The sequence below is a fragment of the Staurois parvus genome, unplaced genomic scaffold (assembly GCF_062004578.1).
Source record: "Staurois parvus isolate SC_StPar_1 unplaced genomic scaffold, SC_StPar_1.0 ptg000985l, whole genome shotgun sequence".
Classification (NCBI taxonomy): domain Eukaryota; kingdom Metazoa; phylum Chordata; class Amphibia; order Anura; family Ranidae; genus Staurois; species Staurois parvus.
The window spans coordinates 2,080,167-2,103,197 of NW_028318781.1; the positions used below are offsets into that span (position 1 = coordinate 2,080,167).

General features: G+C 39.9%; 1 protein-coding gene across 1 annotated transcript; it reads left to right on the forward strand.

Annotated features, from left to right (window-relative positions):
- Positions 1-978: 978 nt before the first annotated feature.
- Positions 979-22,205, forward strand: LOC149441430 (b(0,+)-type amino acid transporter 1-like). Its single transcript, XM_089657359.1, has 6 exons — positions 979-1,725; positions 6,946-7,079; positions 14,241-14,370; positions 14,460-14,584; positions 17,796-17,883; positions 21,683-22,205. The coding sequence occupies exons 1-6, from the start codon at positions 979-981 to the stop codon at positions 21,911-21,913; spliced, it is 1,455 nt and encodes a 484-aa protein (XP_089513485.1). The 3' UTR covers positions 21,914-22,205.
- Positions 22,206-23,031: the final 826 nt, after the last annotated feature.

Genomic DNA, 23,031 nt, shown 5'->3' on the forward strand with positions numbered 1-23,031 from the left:
TACCATAGATTGGCACCATTCTATGAATGCACAATTTTAAAGTATGACGTGTTAGGTATCTATTTACCCAGTGTAACATCATCTTTCATATTCTACAAAAAACTTTGGTTATATATTGTGTTTTTGTTTTTTTTAACACATTAAAGTGTATTTGTTTTTTAAATTGCGTTTGAAAAACCGCTGTGCAAATACCATGTGAGATAAAAAATGGCAAAGACAGACATTTTATTCTCTAGTACCTCTAACAAAATTAATAATATGTTTGGGGGCTCTAAGTAATTTCCTATCAAAAAACGCTGATTTTTACTTGTAAACAAGAAGTTTTAGAATAGGCCTGGTCCTTAAGTGGATAGAGAGGGTGAATCTACCCAGTAGGGAAACAGAACACAAACTTATAATGTAGTAAATGTATAACCTTTCCCCACTCTGTCAGCAATAAAATAAAAAATTTTGGCTTTGCATACACATTTAACATTCATGTAAGCCTGCACATGACAGTTTACAGTCTCAAAAGTTGCTCTACAGATGATAGACCCAAATAAGGGCAGCATAGTGAACACCTAAACTACAATGTCAGCGTACAGTCACACTGACCACAAGGACTTGTCCCAATCAATGGTGGGAGAGTTAACATAGCTGGAAAACAGGAAAGCTGTATATCTCTTGTTTTTGGACAGCTACAGCTTCTGCCATGTATCCATGCTGGAATTTGTATTTTTCCATAGCTGAAGAGACTTTTACATGAAAAAATATTAGTCTAAACTGAGAGCACAAAGCCATAACTGATCATTGCATGCTTGCTCCCTCATTACTTTTGGAAAAATGCATAACTGGTTTAACTTAATAGATCATTAACAGCAGTATTACAAAATCTGTGATATCCTTTGTAATGATTAATGTTGGTGTTAATTGTCACACTTTAGCTGTGATAGAGCATTTTTTTAGAAGAATCTGAGAAAAGAAGATTGGAGTTCCATGATGCATCAAAAGACAAAGAGAGACTCCTCTACATCCTGTGATGGAAAAATGGAACATGGGACACAGAAATTACATCTCAAACGTGAACTTGGTATTGTTAGTGCTGTGTCTATGCTAGCTGGCACCATGATTGGATCTGGTATCTTCATGTCTCCTCAGTGGGTCCTCTATTACATGGGCAGCCCTGGAGCCAGCCTGTTAATATGGGCAGCCTGTGGCATTCTATCGATGTTAGGTGCCCTTTCCTATGCTGAACTTGGTACTGTCATTAAGGAGTCTGGAGGTGAATACATTTATATTTTACGGAATGTTGGCATCTTACCAGCCTTCCTTCTGGCATATACATCAGTCTTTGTGGTAAGACCTGCCAGCATAGCTGCTATCTCAATCGGTTTTTCAGAATATGTGGTGGCGGCTTTCTTCCAGGACTGCCCACTGCCTCAGGTAGTGGTGAAGTGCACAGCGGCTGCCTGTATCCTCGTCCTGAGCGTCATCAACTGCCTCAATGTCAGGCTTGCTGCTTCTTTGATGAACTTCTTCACAGCTGCCAAATTGATTGTCTTGCTGGTTATAACTGTGGGTGGTATGGTTCTCTTGGTCAAAGGAAACACTCATGTGTTCCAGAATGCCTTTGAAAACACAGCTGTAGGTTTTGGACCCATTGGAGTGGCTTTTTATCAAGGACTCTGGTCTTATGATGGATGGAACAATCTGAACCCTGTGATAGAAGAACTGAAAAACCCAGAGGTTAGTTAATGCACTAAACACAATCAATAAATAGTACATAATTGCTAGGAAACTCGCATTTGCAGGAATTCTCTGGGTTTTTGTGAATGAAGGCCATGACTGCATCCAAATGTAAGTGAAACATAATTCATATTGAGTGAGCAGTTTCCCAAAACTATCTTCAAATCCTATCAATGTATATTATGGATATCAACAAAGATAGTGAGCTGGCTTTCATGAAACACAGACAGTCTTAAAGGAATAGGGAGTGGACCTTACCATTAGACTGGAGGTTCTTCCACCAATACCAGATTTCATTTGTTTGAAAGAATGCTGTGTGATTGCTACATATTTATCAGCTTGTTATCCAGTTTTCATAAATACATTTGCACTTCAACAATAAAAAAGGCATAATATGTAAAAATATATTTAAGAAATCTCTTTTTTTTTCAAACTGCAAAATAAATTGTCTATTTGAAATAATGTAAATGTCAAATGTGAATATTTCATACTTACCCCTTTAACCTTTTCAGCCAGTAGATGATAGAAGTAAGGTCCTCAGGTTTCTATAGAAAATCTTACAGATATGCTGTAAAATATATACTGTAAGGAAGAGCAATGGGGGTTAGGTTACATACAGTAGATTGCTATGTAGTTTAGAGGAGGGATGCACACTTTCTTTTCACCTTAATATGGCTTGGGTGGCTTGGTTAGTTATACCCAGGCTGTCAACAAGCAAGCAGGCACCTGTAGAGCTCAGAATGCTTTGTAAAACATGTGTAATTTATACAAGCTGTATTTAATTTCATTTCTAAATTTATAAAGTTTAGGTTTATTTCTAAATTAAAGATTTTCTACAAATAATTCTAAATGTTATGTCAAAACTAGAGATGAGCGAATCGAACTTGGCGAAGTGTAATTCGTTTTGAATATTAGGAAAAATTCGATTCGCACTGAATCCGAAAATTAGCAAACTTCGGATGCACGAATCGAATTTTTCCCGATCGGCCGATTTTCATCCCTTCTACAGCCGGCAAAAAGTGTCCCTGCAGAGAGCTCCGCTATTTCTGACAGTTCTCTGACAGTTTCTTCACATTTACAGCGGTTGAAACATTGTATCTATTTGTTTCCATTTAGGATACAGATGTTTTTATTCGGAAACAAATAGATACAATGTTTCAACCGCTGTAAATGTGAAGGAACTGTCAGAGAACTGTCAGAAATAGCGGAGCTCTCTGCAGATACACTTTTTGCTGTACTGGAATTCTTCTTATTTTCATTCTTCTTCTTATTTTCATTCTCCTTCTTCTTCTTCTTATTTTCATTCTTCTTCTCCTTCTTCTTCTCCTTCTTCTTTTCATTCTTCTTCTCCTTCTTCTTTTCATTCTTCTTCTCCTTCTTCTTCTTTTCATTCTTCTTCTTCTTTTCATTCTTCTTCTTCTTCTTCTTATTTTCATTCTTCTTCTTCTTCTTCTTCTTATTTTCATTCTTCTTCTTCTTCTTTTCATTCTTCTTCTCCTTCTTCTTTTCATTCTTCTTCTCCTTCTTCTTTTCATTCTTCTTCTCCTTCTTCTTTTCATTCTTCTTCTCCTTCTTCTTCTCCTTCTACTTTTCATTCTTCTTCTTCTTCTTATTTTCATTCTTCTTCTTCTTCTTATTTTCATTCTTCTTATTTTCCTTCTTCTTCTTCTTATTTTCCTTCTTCTTCTTCTTATTTTCCTTCTTCTTCTTCTTCTTCTTCTTCTTCTTCTTCTTCTTCTTCTTCTTCTTCTTCTTCTTATTTTCCTTCTTCTTCTTCTTCTTCTTCTTATTTTCCTTCTTCTTCTTCTTCTTATTTTCCTTCTTCTTCTTCTTATTATTATTTTCCTTCTTCTTCTTCTTCTTCTTATTTTCCTTCTTCTTCTTCTTCTTATTTTCCTTCTTCTTCTTCTTCTTCTTATTTTCCTTCTTCTTCTTCTTATTTTCCTTCTTCTTCTTCTTCTTCTTATTTTCCTTCTTCTTCTTCTTCTTATTTTCCTTCTTCTTCTTCTTATTTTCCTTCTTCTTCTTCTTCTTATTTTCCTTCTTCTTCTTTTTCTTCTTCTTCTTATTTTCCTTCTTCTTCTTCTTCTTCTTCTTATTTTCCTTCTTCTTCTTCTTATTTTCCTTCTTCTTCTTCTTATTTTCCTTCTTCTTCTTCTTCTTCTTCTTCTTATTTTCCTTCTTCTTCTTCTTCTTTTCCTTCTTCTTCTTCTTCTTCTTATTTTCCTTCTTCTTCTTCTTCTTCTTATTTTTCTTCTTCTTCTTCTTCTTCTTCTTATTTTCCTTCTTCTTCTTCTTCTTATTTTTCTTCTTCTTCTTCTTATTTTCCTTCTTCTTCTTCTTATTTTCCTACTTCTTCATCTTCTTCTTCTTCTTCTTCATCTTCTTCTTCTTCTTATTTTCCTTCTTCTTCTTCTTCTTCTTCATCCTCATCTTCTTCTTCATCCTCATCTTCTTCTTCTTCTTCTTCTTTTTCTTCTTCATCTTCTTCTTCTTCTTCATCATCTTCTTCTTCATCATCTTCTTCTTCATCATCTTCTTCTTCATCAACTTCTTCATCATCTTCTTCTTCTTCTTCATCTTCTTCTTCTTCTTCTTCTTATTATTTTCCTTCTTCTTCTTCTTCTTCTTCTTCTTCTTATTTTCCTTCTTCTTCTTCTTATTTTCCTTCTTCTTCTTCTTATTTTCCTTCTTCTTCTTCTTCTTATTTTCCTTCTTCTTCTTCTTATTTTCCTTCTTCTTCTTCTTCTTATTTTCCTTCTTCTTCTTCTTCTTCTTCTTATTTTCCTTCTTCTTCTTCTTCTTATTTTCCTTCTTCTTCTTCTTCTTCTTCTTATTTTCCTTCTTCTTCTTCTTCTTCTTCTTATTTTCCTTCTTCTTCTTCTTCTTCTTCTTATTTTTCTTCTTCTTCTTATTTTCCTTCTTTTTCTTCTTATTTTCCTTCTTCTTCTTCTTATTTTCCTTCTTCTTCTTCTTCTTCTTCTTCTTATTTTCCTTCTTCTTCTTCTTATTTTCCTTCTTCTTCATCTTCTTCTTCTTCTTCTTATTTTCCTTCTTCTTCTTCTTCTTCATCCTCATCTTCTTCTTCTTCATCCTCATCTTCTTCTTCTTCTTCTTCTTCATCTTCTTCTTCTTCTTCTTCATCTTCTTCTTCTTCATCATCTTCTTCTTCATCATCTTCTTCATCATCATCTTCTTCATCATCTTCTTCTTCATCTTCTTCTTCTTCATCTTCTTCATCTTCTTCTTCATCTTCTTCATCTTCTTCTTCATCTTCTTCTTCATCTTCTTCTTCTTCTTCATCTTCTTCTTCTTCTTCTTCATCTTCTTCTTCATCTTCTTCTTCATCTTCATCTTCTTCTTCATCTTCTTCGTTGTGCCCCGTGACTGCCCAAATGAGTGAAGTGTGCGGTGATTCTAAGATCGACGGCACTCATCTGCATGTCATACTGACTGACAGTATTATTTCTCTTCCCCAGCAGACTCCAAGGGCATTTAAATTAAAGGTACAGTGTTCTGCACTAATATAAAGGCTCTCTGAAGCCTAGAAACCCTTTTAATAAGTTAAATTCGCAGCGAATAAATTCGCATCGAATCAAATTTATTCCGCAAATTCAGCGAATCAGCCGAATCGAATTTTTGAATAATTCGCTCATCTCTAGTCAAAACCTCTAAATGTTGAAAACAAATTGAAAACAATTAAAAAAAAAATAAAGAAAGCCACTTGGGGAATTTATGAAAACTGGAGCAGAGGGAAATATGGATCTACTTAAATCAATGTTATACAAATAGAAAACTTTAGCCAGCAGATGTACGAAAAAAAAAAAAAGCTTGTTAGATTGAAATTTGTAAGGCCTGTATCAAGTGCCATTTAATAAATTTAGAAGAAAGTTTTCCACAGTCTGGTTGCTTCGTAAATCCTTCATTTTAGGTACTTATCTGCCAGCAAGATAAACCAGACCAGCTATAGGGGATGGATCCACCTGGAGGAGAATGTTTGATGCTTAACCTCCCTGGCGGTATGATTATTTCTGATTTTTTGTGCTGAAAGCGGTACCATTTTTTTGCATGGAAATATGTAGTTTTTTATTGTAGGCTGTAATTTTTAGGAATAACTCACTGAAATCTGTCCGAACAAGAGTCTAGTAAACATTCCGCATATGATAAAACTTGAAACACGAAATCATAAATTATAAGTTAATTAATAATCATAAAAAATAATAATATAATAATAAATTTAATTCAATAATATAATCAAACCAAAAACACTGAAATTTGAAATACAGAGGCAAATTCGCACATCGCTGAGCAAAGTCGCAAAATCGTTTTCAGTGTCTGATGACGAATTTCCCCCACAAATCATTATCACTCAATTCTGCAAGTGGTTATGATTTACTATCGCTGTTCTCTAGTTGGTCTAAAACCGCTTTTGACATAAAGGGACGCTTTTTGGACGCCATGGACTTTTCTAAGTTTCCAGGCAGAAAGAACAGTCAAAATGTAGGCAGGGCACAGGACAAAGCACTCGGGACAAAATGTATGTGAAATGGTTTGAAACAGCAATGTTTTACTATATAATAATCATTTTTTAAAAAAATTACATTTTTTAAAAATTTCAAATTTGCCGCCTGTTCCGGTGCCCGTACATCCCGACGTCACAGGGACCGGAACACGGAAGTCGGATGCCGGCATCGGCCGGAGGAGATGGCCGGGGACGCTGCAGGGGACACATCGCGGGAGCGAAGGACAAGGTAAGCGCTGCAGGGAATCCCTGAGCAACGCCGCATGGTAAACCCGAGTGTAGCTCGGGGTTACCGCTCTTGGTACTGAAATTTTACCCTGAGCTACACTCGGGAATACCGCCAGGGAGGTTAATTGTAAAAGAATGTTGTGAGATGTTCCAAATGCCTTCAGTTAAAGTGCATGAAAACTCTGCTGGTGCTTGGATTTGCAATGCTGAATTACTACTTCTGCTAGCTACAGGTCATGTGACCTAACATGTGGGTTACAGCTCATGCGATTTGAACCTGAACGGTACATGAGATGTTTTTTGCAGCTGATTGGTAGAATGTTGTATACCGTATTGCCCCTACCCCACCTCCCTAATGACTACTGACTGAATAAATTGGGCCTACCATGACTTTCTAGGTCTGCTGTATTACTAATAATAATGCCAGTAGAATATGATGATTTTTTAAATTACTATTGCTTGTGTTTTAGGTGAATCTCCCGCGAGCTGTGATGATCGCAGTTCCCCTAGTAACATGCATCTATCTCCTGGTCAATGTCAGCTATTTCACAGTGATGACTCCACAGGAATTTCTATCTTCAGATGCCGTGGCCATCAGCTGGGGGTCAGTTTATCTGTTAGATTCACAATTATTACAATTCTGTTTGTCTGGGACTAAAGCTAGTTCACTCCTATTACTCATATCACACATGCTCACCTATTTTTCCAATAGTTTTCTTATTTTAAGCACTTTTTCATTAAAAATGCTCTATCCTTATTTAGTGAGGAGTTGATTGATATACTTAAAAACAACATTCAACTCAGACTGGGGGGACGTATAGAAAACAAATCTTCACTACGGCTTCTTTTGATCGACAAGGTAAACTATCTGCTCAGTGAGTGCAGCAGTAGAAGGATATTTTGGACCCTGACAAAGTTAATTCTGGGAGCCCACGTTGAATCTTGGAACTTACATTGCCCCAGCTTGCTGACACCTGGTCAACTAGTGAGTGACATCCAACAGGGATCCTTCTTTTATTGACTGACAGGGGTACAGGGGATTATTGGGTGAGATTGGACAACCCATGCACTGTAATTATAATTCTAGTGCTTGCCCCCGAAGAAGACGCTGGTGATGATGGGTCCTCTGTTCTGCCATGACTTATAACCGCTCAGTTCCCACGGACACACTCGGTTAGAGGTGGAGAACCACTCACATCTGATTAACTTAAAAGATAAGTTCACCTTTTAGAAAAAAATTATAAATGTGCATTTTTTTGCAGGTAAAAAAAGTGCATTTATTATTTTTGCCTACAGGAGCCTGGAAAGCATTGCACCTGTGATCAGTAGATTGCTGATGCCATGCAGGTCTTCTGCAGACTTGTCAGAATATCTGCTTGCCATACGGGATGTACAAGCAAGCAGATATTCTGACAGGAAGCTTCAATTAACTACAATGGCGCTCCACAGCACAGGTAGTTCATTGAGAACTACAAGCCGACAGTCGCTAAGGCTGCCAGGACTTGGAGGCACTCATTCATAGAACTCTGTGAATGAGTAATGCGGCCATGTGGGCGGAGCCTTGCACAGCCACACTGTTCCCAAATTTGACAGATAGTATGGAGAGACTTCTCCCCATACTATCTATCAGAGGAAGGGTGGGCAGCGGGCGGGGGCTGTGGGTATGGGAATATGTTACATGTTCCCAAAGGTGAACTTATCCTTTAAGAGTTAGAAAGTCACAGGTGTATAATAATGCAAGGAAATACGGCCAAAGACTGCCAGATGATAAGTTAAGTGTATTATATCAAAGCAAGACATGGCATCAAGCAATAAACAATTCAAATTCGCAAAACTAATAAAGTGAAACCTAGCCTACCACAGGAGCAAATGCCTAAACTACATCAATGCTGGTCCAAACTTTATTGGAGAATAACTATTAATGAGTAAAATCACACCCAAATAACTCAATTATAATGTTCTTGAGTGCACACTGTAGGAATACCCCAAATACATGCATCCCTAAGTGTTCCTAAGCAGGGCACCCCTATACAATGGAAGCAAACACCTAGCACCTTAAAGTGGTAGTAAACTCTGTTCTTTACAAATCAGCGGGTAATGCGATCTGTGCAGCTCAGATCGCATTTGCGGCCCACTCTGCGTGCTGCTGCAGTGTGTCTCCCATGTGCATGTGTGGGAGTAATGTCACCGCAGCCTGGCCAATCGAGCTGCCAAAGATTCAGAACTCAGAAGTAGAACCGGGTTAACATGGAGGTGCTCGGGACTTTTTGGGAGCCGTGACATCCCAGGGTTATAGGTCTACATTTGTAGGTAAGTCACTCATAATGTACTATTATGCAGTGCATACTAGTACATTATGGCCTAAACCTGCAGAGGTGCACATTATTTCAGTTTCTCATAGATACTTTACTACCGCTTTAAGATTAGTGTTACCCGGCTTGCAGTGGGGCCCTTCTGTTGGTGGCACGCAAGAGTCTGTCTCTTTAAGAGTAGGTGTGTATAGCTGCAGGGCTGCTAAGTAACAAGCAGTCTATGTGAAACTGAGTGTAGCCAGGGGTTAAAGCTGTGTCTCCTCTCACCACTCCTGGAAGGCGGCAGTTCTGGTTTCACACACATGGCAGTTAGCAGTCCCAGAATCTGGTCCCGGAGGCTCAGACTCTCAACACTGGATCACACACTTGTAATATCTGGCAGCTATGGCAGCCTCAGCAGCAAGTCTGTCCTCCCTCTGATAAATGCAGTCAGGCTCAAGTAGCAAGTTCCCTCTGTGTGACTCTCTCTCTTAGAATCGGCTGTGGGACGTCCTGCTGCAGGTCCTCTCAACACGACTTCCCTCTACAAAAGTTCCTCAGTATGTCTCTTTTGCCCAAACTGAAGCCCTGCCTCTCCTGCTTGGTGTGAAGAAGCAGAAGCAGAAAACACATTACCTGCAAAGAGAGAAAAAAAACAGGGGCTGCCTTACTTCAGTCACTGTGCAGCGAGGTCTGCACATACACACTCACGGCTGCACAGTCATCCTGCTCCTGTCACTACACACACATACAGTGCCTTGAAAAAGTATTCATACCCCTTGAGATTTTCCACATTTTGTTACGTTACAGCCAAAAACGTAAATGTATTTTATTGGGATTGGATGTGACCAGCACAAAGTGGCACATAATTGTGAAGTGGAAGGAAAATGATAAATGATAAATTTCAAGATTTTTCAAAAAGTGTGGCGTGCATTTGTATTCAGCCCCCCTGAATCAATACTTTGTAGAAACCACTTTCGCTGCAATTACAGCTGCAAATCTTTTTGGGAATGTCTCTACCAGCTTTGCACATCTAGAAAGTGAAATGTTTGCCCATTCTTCTTTGCAAAATAGCTAAAAAATGTCAGATTGGATAGAGGGCATCTGTGAACAGCAATTGTCAAGTCTTGCCACAGATTCTCAATTGGATTTAGGTCTGGACTTTGACTGGGCCATTCTAACACATGAATATGCTTTGATCTAAACCATTCCATTGTAGCTCTGGCTGTATGTTTAGGGTCATTGTTCTGCTGGAAGGTGAACCTCCACCCCAGTCTCAAGTCTTATGCAGACTCTAACAGGTTTTTTTCTAAGATTACCCTGTATTTGGCTCCATCCATCTTCCCATCATCTCTGACCAGCTTCCCTGTCCCTGCTGAAGAAAAGCATCCCCACAACATGATGCGGCCACCACCATGTTTCACGGTGGGTGTGGTGTGTTCGGGGTGATGTGCAGTGTTAGTTTTCTACCACACATAGCATTTTGCTTTTAGGCCAAAAAGTTAAATTTTGGTCTCATCTGACCAGAGCACCTTCTTCCACATGTTTGCTGTGTCCCCCACATGGCTTCTTGCAAACTGCAAACGGGACTTTCTTTCAACAATGGCTTTCTTCTTGCCACTCTTCCATAAAGGCCAGATTTGTGGACTGCATGAATAATAGTTGCCCTGTGGACAGATTCTTGCACCTGAGCTGTGGATTTCTACAGATCTTCCATGGTTACCATGGGCCTCTTGGCTTCTTCTCTGATTAACGCTCTCCTTGCCTGGCCTGTCAGTTTCGGTGGACAGCCATGTCTTGGTAGGTTTGCAGTTGTGCCATACTCTTTCCATTTTCAGATGATGGATTGAACAGTGCTCCGTGAGATGTTCAAAGCATGGGATATTTTTTATAACCTATCCTTGCTTTAAACCTCTCCACAACTTTATCCCTGACCTGTCTGGTGTGTTCCTTGGCCTTCATAATGCTGTTTTTTCACTAATGTTCTCTAGCAAACCTCTTAGGGCTTCACAGAACAGCTGTATTTATACTGAGATTAACTAACAAACAGGTGGACTCTATTTACTAATTAGGTGACATCTGAAGGCAATTGGTTCCACTAGATTTTAGTTAGGGGTTTTAGAGTAAAGGGGGTTGAATACAAATGCACGCCACACTTTTCAGATATTTTTTTTTATTTTATTTTGAAAAACATTTATCATTTTCCTTCCACTTCACAATTATGTGCCACTTTGTGTTGGTTTATCACATAAAATCCCAATAAAATACATTTACTTTTATGGTTGTAACATGACAAAATGTGGAAAATTTCAAGGGGTACTGTATGCTGAGTGTCTTGGCTGCGTACAGCTCCTATGTTTACAATACTCTGGAGGGTAGGTGGGGTGGGTGAAATTGACTGCCTGGCTACATAATAATAAAGAAGTATTATACAGGCTCACACACGTAGATGTATTGGAGCATATGGTGTAAAATGAGCCCATATATTGCCACCCGGGAGCTACAGGTGTGAATTACAGAATACAGCTGTATGTGTGTATATGCAGCTCTGAGCATAAACATGTCTATGTGTACAGACGTACACCCCCGATTGTGGCATGTAGGATTGTAAAATCATAAGACATTGGATTTTAGATCCCATTGGATCTACAAACATTTCCAACTCGTCCAACTGCGGTTTCATTCAACCCAATCCCAAGTAGTTGTGACATCAGCACTGCGGACAAAGCAGATCTCTGGGTGGCACTTACTACAAGCTGCCTGTAGATAACTGCAGGTAGGTGGATACAAAACCAGTCACCTTGCACAAGGAGAGACAGCACAAGGGACCGGTCTTTATTACAGGAAAAAAACACAAAGGCCATAGAGATTCAAGTAGGCATGGAGGAGCTCAGCTATGAGGAAAGAATAGCTGAATGGAATTTATTCTCTCTTGAGAAGAGGTGATTAAGGGGTATAGGATCATCATGTATGAATACATAGGTGGTCCATATAGTAAACTTGGTGTTGAGATATTCACTTTCAGATCATTACAGAGGACAAGGAGGCACTCTTTGTCAGCACCTGTGGTAAAGAGCCCTTGTAGATAGTCAACTTGGAGTTCCCCAGGGTGCGGAGTCTAAGCCCCAGCCTGCTTCTCCACCAGAGCCCCTGATGGTGGGGATGGACTTGCAGTAAGCTGGGACCAGGTCACGGCCCCCAGGTATGCCCAGCTGAGGATGAGGAGACTGCTCGCAGGAGCAGAGTACAATGGGAGGAGACAAATGGAAATCCAGTAGACTAGCCGAGGTCAGGACGGGAGGAAAATAAGCAGTCAGAGCACAAAGCCGGGGTCAGTACACGAGTAGTCAATGCAGGATACAGGAGATAGCAGCACACAGGAGCTCAGACAACTAGGAAGTTGTTCAGGCAAAGTGGCCTAGACTGAGCATGTCTTATATAGGAAGGCAAACAAGGAGGTGGGCTAGGAAGTGATGGAAGGGAAAGAAATAAAACCCAGAGAACAGCAGACGTGAACACAGACAAGCACACATGTGAAAGGGAGCAGGAACAGCACTGCAGCAAGGAGGTAAGAATACACAAACAAGAAACTGCAGGATAACTTGTGACACTCTTCATGTCTGGAGGAAAACAGAATTAACGTCCACATAAGAAAAAGCTTCTTCAAAGGAAGAGCTGTGAAAATGTTGAATAGACTCTCAAGAACTAGTTCTGGCCAGAGCTAGATGTATTCCTAATGCAAATACAATAATTGGATATTAACATTATTAGGTAATAGGGAATATCTGAATGCCTCCTGGGGACCATGCTTATTGCTTTTTTTTTGCCTTCCTTTGGATCAACTGTGGGTATAGGATTTTGTATATGGAGGTTTTCTATATGGTTATTTTTATTGTTTGCTGTTGGTTGATCTAGATGGACTTGTGTTCTTCTGTTTCAATACATTTTTATTGGATAAATAATACAAAATACAATTCACGGCAGGATTTTGCAGCCATTTTTCTAGAAGGGTTTACTTTCTGCATAGCAGCTTGGTATACAAAAACACTGCAAAAACACTGAATATTTGAGGTTAATCAATCAAGGATAGATTTTGCTTTCATGTTGTAGAGCTACTCCCACAAGGGCTGCTAATTTGTACTGGTTCCTCCCTAAACAGTACAGAGGCCCCCAGCTATCAAGCAACAGTCCATTCACTCCAGCTCCAATAAACAGTTTAGGGGTTGTCATTTTTTTTAATAATTGCTTGTAAAACTTGAAACATTAGATGGGGACTTGGCAAGGGATACTCCAAAATTCTCAGCAGTAGTAACTGATCAGAGTAAGTGATCAGAGGACAGTCTTTCTAGTAGTAGTAGTGGTGGCTAAATAGTGAACAGTCCAAGGCTCCACAGCTGAAGACCATGGGGTAAATTTTTGGACATCTGATTACCCTGCGCCAGTGCACAACTATTGGTACCCAGTTCAGTCTCATGCATCAACTTAAGGTTACTACAAATAAGTCTCCAGGACAACTGTTCCTTCCAGCTTCCTCCAGACACAAACCATTTATTGAGATCAGGACCAGATCCCTTGTTCTGTGGTTCTCTAATCAGCTCTGAGCAAAGTCCATTTGAGCCTCTGATTTTAGCCCCTCTAAAGCCTCCTAGAGCAGCTGTTCAGTCCAAGGACTTCCTGACAGTAACAGTTCCTGCACCTCTGGAATCCTTCTGGGGAAGGAACCCTTCTCTCCAGTGTCTCAGACTATTCAGACTATTTATCTACACTCCAAAACCCAATACATTTTCAAGCTGGCCAATTTGAAGAATCTCCCACCCTAAGCTTTGGAAGCTTCTTTCAGAGGGAGCGGGAAGCAATCAAACTCCCAGCCTGTAAGACCCTGAACAGGTCAGACAAAACAATTGCTGCTTCCTTGATTACAGGAACCAAAGCTAAATTTGCCTAGCCACCTACGCTACGAGGGTGTTACATCCGATATATAGTATGTAACTCAGTGGAGTAAAATGGCGATAGAGTACGTATTTCCAAATTAGTATTCTGATGCTGCCATGAAGAACTTTTTTTTTAACAACCTATTTAAGTATGAATTCACAAAGGTGTTATATTTGGCTCTTGAATTTAAACATTTTTAGGCTGAATTTCAGCTTTAATGATAGTTCGTTCATCAATACTCATTGTGTGAAATGATGTCAGGAACTCACTTCAGGATGCAGAGAGTTGTTGTTGTTTTTTTTTTACTAAATGCAAATAGGAGGCTCATTTAGCAAAGGAAGTTACACTTTGCAAATTTGCTTGCACATGATTGGATGATGGAACTCAGCAGAGCTTCATTAAGTTCTGGGGGAAATTTCCTGCAATGTGCAACTTTCCTTGTAAAGTGAAGGAGGCACAGGAGCATGTATATTTTGCTGCCTCCTGCCATTTAAAAATGAATCTGCTTTCTTGGTGTTAATGTCAGTTATTTTGCATTGCAGCCTGAAGGTTCTCGGAAGTTGGACTTGGTTAATATCTCTAGGTGCGGCACTTTCTACTTTCGGCTCAGTAAATGGAATTTTCTTCACTGGAGGGCGCGTGTGCTATGTGGCAGCTAGAGAGGGTCACTTGGTAGGCATTCTTTTTTTATGATTATTATTAAGCAATATTTTTAAAATCCTCTTATTTTATATAATCATTATGAATAATCTCACTTACAGCCAAATATTCTCTCGATGGTTCATGTTAAACGGCTCACACCATCCCCTGCCCTCATCCTAACATCTGCCATCTCGTTATCAATGATCATTCCTTCCGATTTCAGCACTCTTGTAAACTTCACCAGGTAGGTGAACTCATTTTGTCTTCAGAATCCCTTTCGTCTCTTAGATGTTCATTTTCCAGGCACTTATCCTTGTTCACAAATATATATGCTGTACCTATGAAAAGAGAGTGGTGTCAAACTGGCTCTGGGTGACCCCCTAGGAGAACAATATGAATGTGTCAGATGATGTCAAGAACCCTAATTGGCACAAGGTGCCATGCAAATTAAGGCAAACTTGCAAAATAGCCGATCTTTTGTAGCTCAGTACACCTTCTAGGGGCATCAGGGGCTGCCATGGTGTTTAAAGGGAAACAATAGTGCATTTCAGTTGGTATATTTTTTACTTAACATCACAGTCTTTACCTTGAGGTAATTTTTATATGACTTTTATACATTGATATGCTTTTTTCTTCCATAGTTTTACAACAAAAGCACATTTTGATTTAATTTTCATAAAGCAAACCAATAGTCTTCCTCAGCATGCACCACTGGCATGAACCTCCTAGTGGGTGCCAGAAGGGACATAAATTCTCAATAGCCCAATATTGTCACCACCCCCATTGCTATTGCCCAGAGTGCCAGTGACCCCAGTGACTGCAGTAGAGAATTGCAGCAATCCTACACCTCGGGGAGAAAGCAAGTGGAAGGAAAGTGCAAACCAATTTTAGGACACACAGGATACCCCTACAATTTAGTAAGTCATGCAAAAATCTTCCCCTTGTTATTGCTATCTTTATGACACATGGCAGAAAAAAACACTGTGTTTAGATGCGCACTTGTGCAAATCTAACCGCAGTACTATAGCAATCAATGAGGCCAAACACACAGCTGCGCGTACATGTGAAAATGTATGCTGTGTTTGTCTAAGTAAATAAAAAAAGTAAGACACCTCTGCATCCAGGGCCACACAGATCTGCAGATTTTATGTGTGAACATGCATAAATGCGCCCTAAACGAACATAAATGTACCTAAACGCATATGCGGGAAAATGTGTATCCATTCATTTGAATAAAGTAATTGTACGTGTCTGAATACTGTACACATCTAAACTCGTCTAAACAAAAGTACTTTGCATGCAAATTTTCTGCAGGATCTTCAGCCAGCTCTGCCAGCAACCCACATGGAAGAAAAATATATTTGAAATATATTTTAAAAATATTCTTCCCAAATATATTGACATATATTTGAAATACTGCAATGTTGGCCATATTCAATATATTTCAATATATATATATATATATATATATATATATATATATATATATATATATTATGCTGAAATGCGTTTTTATTACAAAATATATGAAAAATATTTTTAAAACTACATTTTCAAATATACTGTATGTCTTTAAAAATACAAATCCACATTTTTGGAATGCATTTACAAATATATGTAAAAATATATGTTAAAATGACTTTTGTATGTTAAAAAAAATCTGAAGAATATTTTTAAAAATATATTTTTTTAAAACATATTCAGATTTTTTTTAACATATAAAAAAGTCTTTTTAACATATATTTTACATATATTTGTAAATGCATTCCAAAAATGTGGATTTGTATTTTTAAAGACATACAGTATATTTGAAAATGTAGTTTTAAAAATATTTTTCATATATTTTGTAATAAAAACGCATTTCAGCATAATATATATATATATATATATATATATATATATATATATATATATATATATATATATATATATTTTCCTCTTGTCAAGCCGCTCCTGAACAACAAACAACATCAGAAGCGTCTTACCTGGGCTAAAGAAAAACAGACCTGGTCTGTTGCTCAGTGGTCCAAAGTCCTCTTTTCTGATGAGAGCAACTTTTGCTTCTCATTTGGAAACCAAGGATCCAGAGTATGGAGGAAGAATGGAGAGGCACACACTGCAAGATGCTTGAAGTCCAGTGTGAGGTTTCCACAGTCTGTGTTGATTTGGGGAGCCATGTCATCTGCTGGTGTTGGTCCACTGTGCTTCATTAAGTCCAGGGTCAACGCAGCCGTCTACCAGGAGGATTCCTTCCTCAGATGAGCTTTATGGGGATGCTGACTTAATTTTCCAGCAGGACTTGGCACCTGCCCACACTGCCAAAAGCACCAAAACCTGGTTCAATGACCGTGGGATTACTGTGCTTGATTGGCCAGCAAACTCGCCTGACCTGAACCCCATAGAGAATCTATGGGGAATTGTCAAAAGAAAGATGAGAGACATGAGACCGAACAATGCAGAAGAGCTGAAGGCCGCTATTGAAGCATCCTGATCTTCCATAACACCTCAGCAGTGCCACAGGCTGATAGCTTCCATGCCACGCCGCATTGAGGCAGTAATTGCTGCAAAAGGGGCCCAAACCAAGTACTGAGTACATATGCATGTTTATACTTTTCCGAGGTCCGATATTGTTCTATTTACAATCCTTGTTTTATTGATTGCATGTAATATTCTAATTTTCTGAGATTGTGGATTTGGGGTTTTCATGAGCTGTAAGCCATAATCATCACAATTATGACAAATCACGGCTTGAACTATCTTGCTTTGCATGTAATGAGTCTATCTCATACATTAGTTTCACCTTTTAAGTTGCATTACTGAAATAATTGAACTTTTGCATGATATTCTAATTTTTCGAGTTTCACCTGTATATATTTATTTATTTATTTCAGGTACTTGTATAGCGTCGTCAATTCACGCAGCGCTTTACATACATATATTGTGCATGCACATCAATCCCTAACTCTCAAGGGGCGTACAATCTAAGGTCCCTAACTCACATTCATACATACACATACTAGGGACAATTTAGACTGGAGCCAATTAACCTACCAGCATGTCTTTGGAGGTGGGAGGAAACCCACACAGGCACAGGGAGAACATGCAAACTCCAGGCAGGTGGTGCCGTGGCTGGGATTTGAACCAATGACCCTAGTACTGCCAGGCGGAAGTACTAACCATTTAGCCACTGTGCTGCCCATATATATAATTTTGTTTTTTAAATATATTGAATATGGCCAAAATTGTAGTATTTCAAATATATGTCAATATATTTGGGAAGAATATTTTTAAAATATATTCCAAATATATTTTTCTTCCGTATGGGAAAGGTGCTTGTTTCTTATATTACCTTGTCCTTATTGCAGAAATCTCTGTTCTTTATTCTGCCTGAACATTTCACTATACGCAGTGATATTTTCTGATTACTGTAATCTTGTTCCCTTGTCTACATTTAGCTTTCTGGCCTGGCTGTTCTATGGTACAACGATTGCTGGCCTCATATATATAAAGATTAAGAAGCCAGATATTCGCCGGCCATATAAAGTAAGTGGTAAAATGTTTAGCTTCTTAGCTATATCCACAATGTACAAAGTATATGAGAAAAAGAATAGTACAACATCATGAATAACTTACTGAAAATGAACCTATCATCCAGGGAAAAAAAAAAAATCACCCAAACAAAATTAATCATCAAGATGTAAAAGTCACTTATTTCCACCTTAACTTGGTGTTTTCCAGGAGCCCCTTGAACCAAAGCACCTTAACTTTAGCTAAAAGTGGTTGTAAAGGCTGAAGGTTTTTTTTACCTTCATGCATTCTATACAGCAGCAGCTCCTCCAGCCCCCCTAATACTCACCTAAGCCCCCTCTGGACCCAGCAATGTGCACTGAAGTCTTGGCTATCCTGGGACTTTCTCTCCTCATTGGCTCTCGCTGCTGTCAATTACAGCCCGTGATCCAAAGAGAAGAGAGAAGGAGCAGGGCTGAGCCATGGCTCCATGTGTGAATGGACACCTGGCACAGCGGCTGGGGAGTGCGCATGCTCGGATGCCCCCATTGCTAGCTGCTTCCTGTGGGGTACCCGACAGGAAGGAGGGGCCAGGAGCACCGGCGGGGGACCTGAGAAGAGGAGGATCCGGGCTGCTCTGTGCAAAACCACTGCACACAGCAGCTAAGAATCAGCAAGTTTGCTATTTCTTGACTTAACTAGTTTGCTAAATGGACACCGTGCTTTCATGCCCTGCCATAGAAATGTATTCAGTATGGATTGCAGTGACACAAAGTAAGAATCTGGTACAGGGATAGGTAAAATTCTAAATAAATATGGCAATTGTGGGAGTAGCTGCATCTTGAAGACTGCCAAACACCCTGACATGATGGTTCATATTGGGCTAGCTTATCCAATTTGAAACGAAAAGAGTTCAGAAAAGGGGTACAGTTCTCATTTACAAGGTCAAGGTCATCAACCCGAGGAGTAAGGATAATACCTAGATATGTAATTCCCCGGTCTTTACACACATAGGGAAAGGTGTTTTTAAGGCAGTTTTGGATTCTAGCTGACTCTGCCAGATTAAGGACATACAATTTTGTCTCGTTTACTTTGTAGTATGACACTCTATTAAAGAGTTGTAATGCTTGATGTATCGAAGCCAGAGAGGACTCCATGTCAGTTAGCATCAAAATGATGGCGTCTGTGAAAAGACTGATTGTATGCCTTCTGTCTCCCACCGGGAAGCCCAGAATATGGGGATGAGAACATATACTGTATACATTTCATAGGTTTCATCAATAGGTTGAAGATGAGTGGTGACAAAAAGCACACTTGGCGAGTACCATTGGATATATTAACCACTTGCCCTCCAAAAGATTTACCCCCCTTATGATCAGGCCATTTTTTGATATATGGCACTGTGCTACTTTAACTGACAATTGCATGGTCATGCAACAATGTACACTGTACTGCTTTGCAGAGAGCATATCTCTGCTGACAGGAGAGAGATCTGTTTTGTTAACACTCACAGACCTCTCCCTTGTCAGCTGCTCTGCCAATCACCACTGGCCACGAATCGCTGGCTGGGGACCAATGATTGACATCTTTGGGAGCCAAAGACAGCACAGGTAGGGTGGCGCGCGTGCCTACTCGGAAATGCAAAGTCACGGAAATTTACGTGATTTTGCGCAGGGCGGACGCCCTGTAGCAGTAAAACTGCTATAGGGTGGCTGGGAAGTGGTTAAAAGGGGATGATGGCATTCCAGATATGCATACTTGGGCAGAGGAGTTGACATACAAGGCCATTATGGCTGAGTAAATCCTGTGAACCCAAACTGGTAAGCACTTGGGCCAGGTAATCCCAATGGATTCTATCAAATGCCTTCTCTGCTTCCAAAGCAAGGAGCAGAAAAGGCATTCTATTTTTATTAGCTAGATGTATGATATTAACCAGGCTCTGGGTAGCATCAGCGGTCTGATGTCCATTCGATATTTATACATTTTTACGCAGCATTTTTTCAAACGCAAATTGTTGGAAAAAATACACTTTAAAGAATTTTAATGCAAAAAAATACATTTTTTTTGGTGAAATATAAAAGATGAGGTTACACTATGTAAATAGATACCTAACATGTCACACTTTAAAATTGCGCACGTTCGTGGAATGGCGACTTTAAAATCTCCATAGGCACCGATTTAAAAATACAGGTCACCAGTTACAGAGGAGGCCTAGCACTAGAATCATTGCTCTTGCTACAACGTTTGTGGCGATACCTCACATGTGTACATGTGTAGTGCGAACACCGTTTACAACCTACATATGTGTTTGCCACTGCATTTGAGCACAGCGGTGCTTATTTTATTAATTTCTTTTTTATTTTTACACTGTCCCTTTAACTTTTTTTAAAATCACTTTTATTCCTATCACAAGAAATGTAAACATTCCTTGTGATAGAAATAAGGCATGACAGGTCCTCTTTATGGAGACATCTGGGATCTATAGGACCCCAGATCTCTCCTCTACCCTGGAAGGCATGACATTAAAAAAAAAACAAAAAACAAACTTTGATCTCATGCTTTCCCGCAAAATGGCAGTGTTTTACATCTGCCCTAACCGGAAGTGATGTAATGCTCTATCATAACACGGCGGAAACCCGGATTGGAAACCGGCACCGCGATCGCACAGGAGAGCCCGTAGAGACGTCCCCTCCTGTAAAAGCAATCCAGCACCTAACTAGCCCCTCTAGGATTGCTTTTAGGTGAAAGAGCATCGCCGGGTGAAAAAACTATTCAGGGTTATGGCATACAGTGGCAGCCATAACCCCAGTATAGCCACTTAAAGCCAATCACGTACATGTAGATGATTTGGCGGCAAGTAGATAAATATACAGTATAACTGGACAAAACATTGGATTATATTTGCGTGGAGTTCCACTCCAAATAATGTTGACTTTAGGATATTGCTAATGTTTATGACTTCACTCTAACCAAAACTGTTCTTTAACCTTTTGCCACCCATGTAATACATTTGTGCAGCGCCAAAGAGGGTGGGTTTTAACACCCACACACCACACTTTGCTTCCATGGACAGTGCGCGCTCCCAGCACAGTGACTGAGCTGGCAGATCTCTTTGTCTTTAGTCATGATCAGAAGCTGGTGGTATGGGCTCACGATCAAATGACCACTGTGACAGCCAGAATGCAAGTGTACAATCCTAATGCACACGTTACTGCATTAAAAATGGCTGTGTGTCTAAGTGTGTGCTGCAGCGACTGTTGGCTGGAACTGAACAGAATTGGCAGGAGAATGTCACCAGCACACCGAGGATCACAAATATGGGTCTAAACATTTTAATGAACGATCACATATTTACAGCAAGGCAATGTTTCGGGGTCTCGCAGGACCCCTTCATCAGGCATGTGACCTCTGATGAAGGGGTCCTGCGAGACTCCGAAACGTCGCCTTACTGTAACTACATGATCATTCATTAAAACTTTTGGACGTGTACAAGCCTGATGAAGGGGTTCTGCGAGACTCCGAAATGTTGCCTTGCTGTAACTATGTAATCGTTCATTCAAGCTTTTGGACCCATATTGGTGATCCTCGGTGTGCTGGTGACATTCTCCCTCACTGTGACAGCCAATCACAATGGTTAGGAGACCAGAAAGTCCATCCTTCTCCCTGGGCATAAAGGCCCACTTACAGGGTCTCCATTGTGAAAGGGGTTACAGAAAACCAGAATAAAAATGAAAATAATCCTCATCCGTTTCTGTTCTTCATCCAACAATTCTAATGAAAGTTGAAGATATGAATCAGGATTTTCCTCATAACCATCACATTATTTTTATTTCAGGTTCCGATCGTTATCCCAGGAATTGTACTTATCGCCGCAGTGTACTTGGTCTTGGCACCCATCATTGACAGTCCTCAGATGGAGTATCTATACGTTGTGCTTTTTATCCTCAGTGGAGTTATTGTTTACATTCCTGTGGTCCATTATAAATGGTCTCCCAGATATTTCCGATCCATCACTCTTTATCTGCAGCTGCTCCTGGAAGTTTCTCCAGCTGGGAGAAATGACTGAGAGGAGGCCTGGAGCCTGGAGACATCTGCGGGCCCCTTGTCTGAGAGCAGATATCACTACTTCCAGTTCCTCTGGACTTCTGCAGCTTTATTTTGAATATTACTCTGCATCTGAGACAAATGCAATACTGTAAACTAGACCTTGTAAATAGAATTTGTTCTTTAACTTGCTTCATATAAAATGCATTCTGTGTCCACATAACTTCTAAATGTATACATTCAATGTAAAGATCAGAACATTTCTTCTTTTTATTGTTCTTACTCTTGTGTTAAATAAAGCTTGGATCATCATAGCAAGGAGCTCTTTTGTTCCTGAGGAAGGGTGTGGTCCTCATTGGCAAGACACACATCGCTAACGATTCAAATTCTAGGTAAAGCTCTACGATTTTCCATAAGTGCTAAGTGCTCTTTTAGACGAGCGGTTGGGGGCAGTAAAAACTGGCAGCTAAGCCATGGGTCGGGAAGGGCATGCCAGTAGGCAAGATGTCTTCTCAATACAAATCTCTGGGCATAGATGCAGGTTGACATACATGCTCGCGCACATTCACGTGTCCAATTTATTTATTATAGGTACTTATATAGTGCCGTCAATTTACACAGCGCTTTACATACATATATACAGTATTGTACATTCACATCAGTCCCTAATCCTCAAGGGGCGTACAATCTAAGGTTCCTAATTTATATTCATACATACAAGGGCCAGTTTAGACAGGATCCATTTAACCTACCAGCATGCCTTTGGAATATGGGAGTGTGACGGGCGTGGCGTCAGACCCCAGCCCTTCTCACCAAACTCGTGACCAAAGGACTAGCCAATCTAAAACCAAGATGTCACGTGCGTAACAATGCCACACCCAGCTGCACCCTGCACACCGATTTTCCAGCTAATTGGACCACAATCGACGTACCGGCAGCCTGCATGCGATTGTTACTGGGTCAGGTTAATTACGCAATTAACCCTTCACACTGCCACCACCTCCTTTTTATACAGAGAAAGAGGAAACTCAGCAACAGACTAGAATGATTGGTTAACCGTCAGTATCCCGCTATCTCTACAGACCGGTTATACAGAGGGTTATATACTCATAGTAGCGCTCTTCAGCGGCAGGGATTCGT

Coding starts and splice junctions, on each gene's coding strand:
- LOC149441430 (XM_089657359.1), top strand. CDS start 979: ATGCATCAAAAGACAAAGAGAGACTCCTCTACATCCTGTGATGGAAAA. Junction 1,726..6,945: donor AAGAACTGAAAAACCCAGAG/GTTAGTTAATGC, acceptor CTTGTGTTTTAG/GTGAATCTCCCGCGAGCTGT. Junction 14,371..14,459: donor CAGCTAGAGAGGGTCACTTG/GTAGGCATTCTT, acceptor TCTCACTTACAG/CCAAATATTCTCTCGATGGT.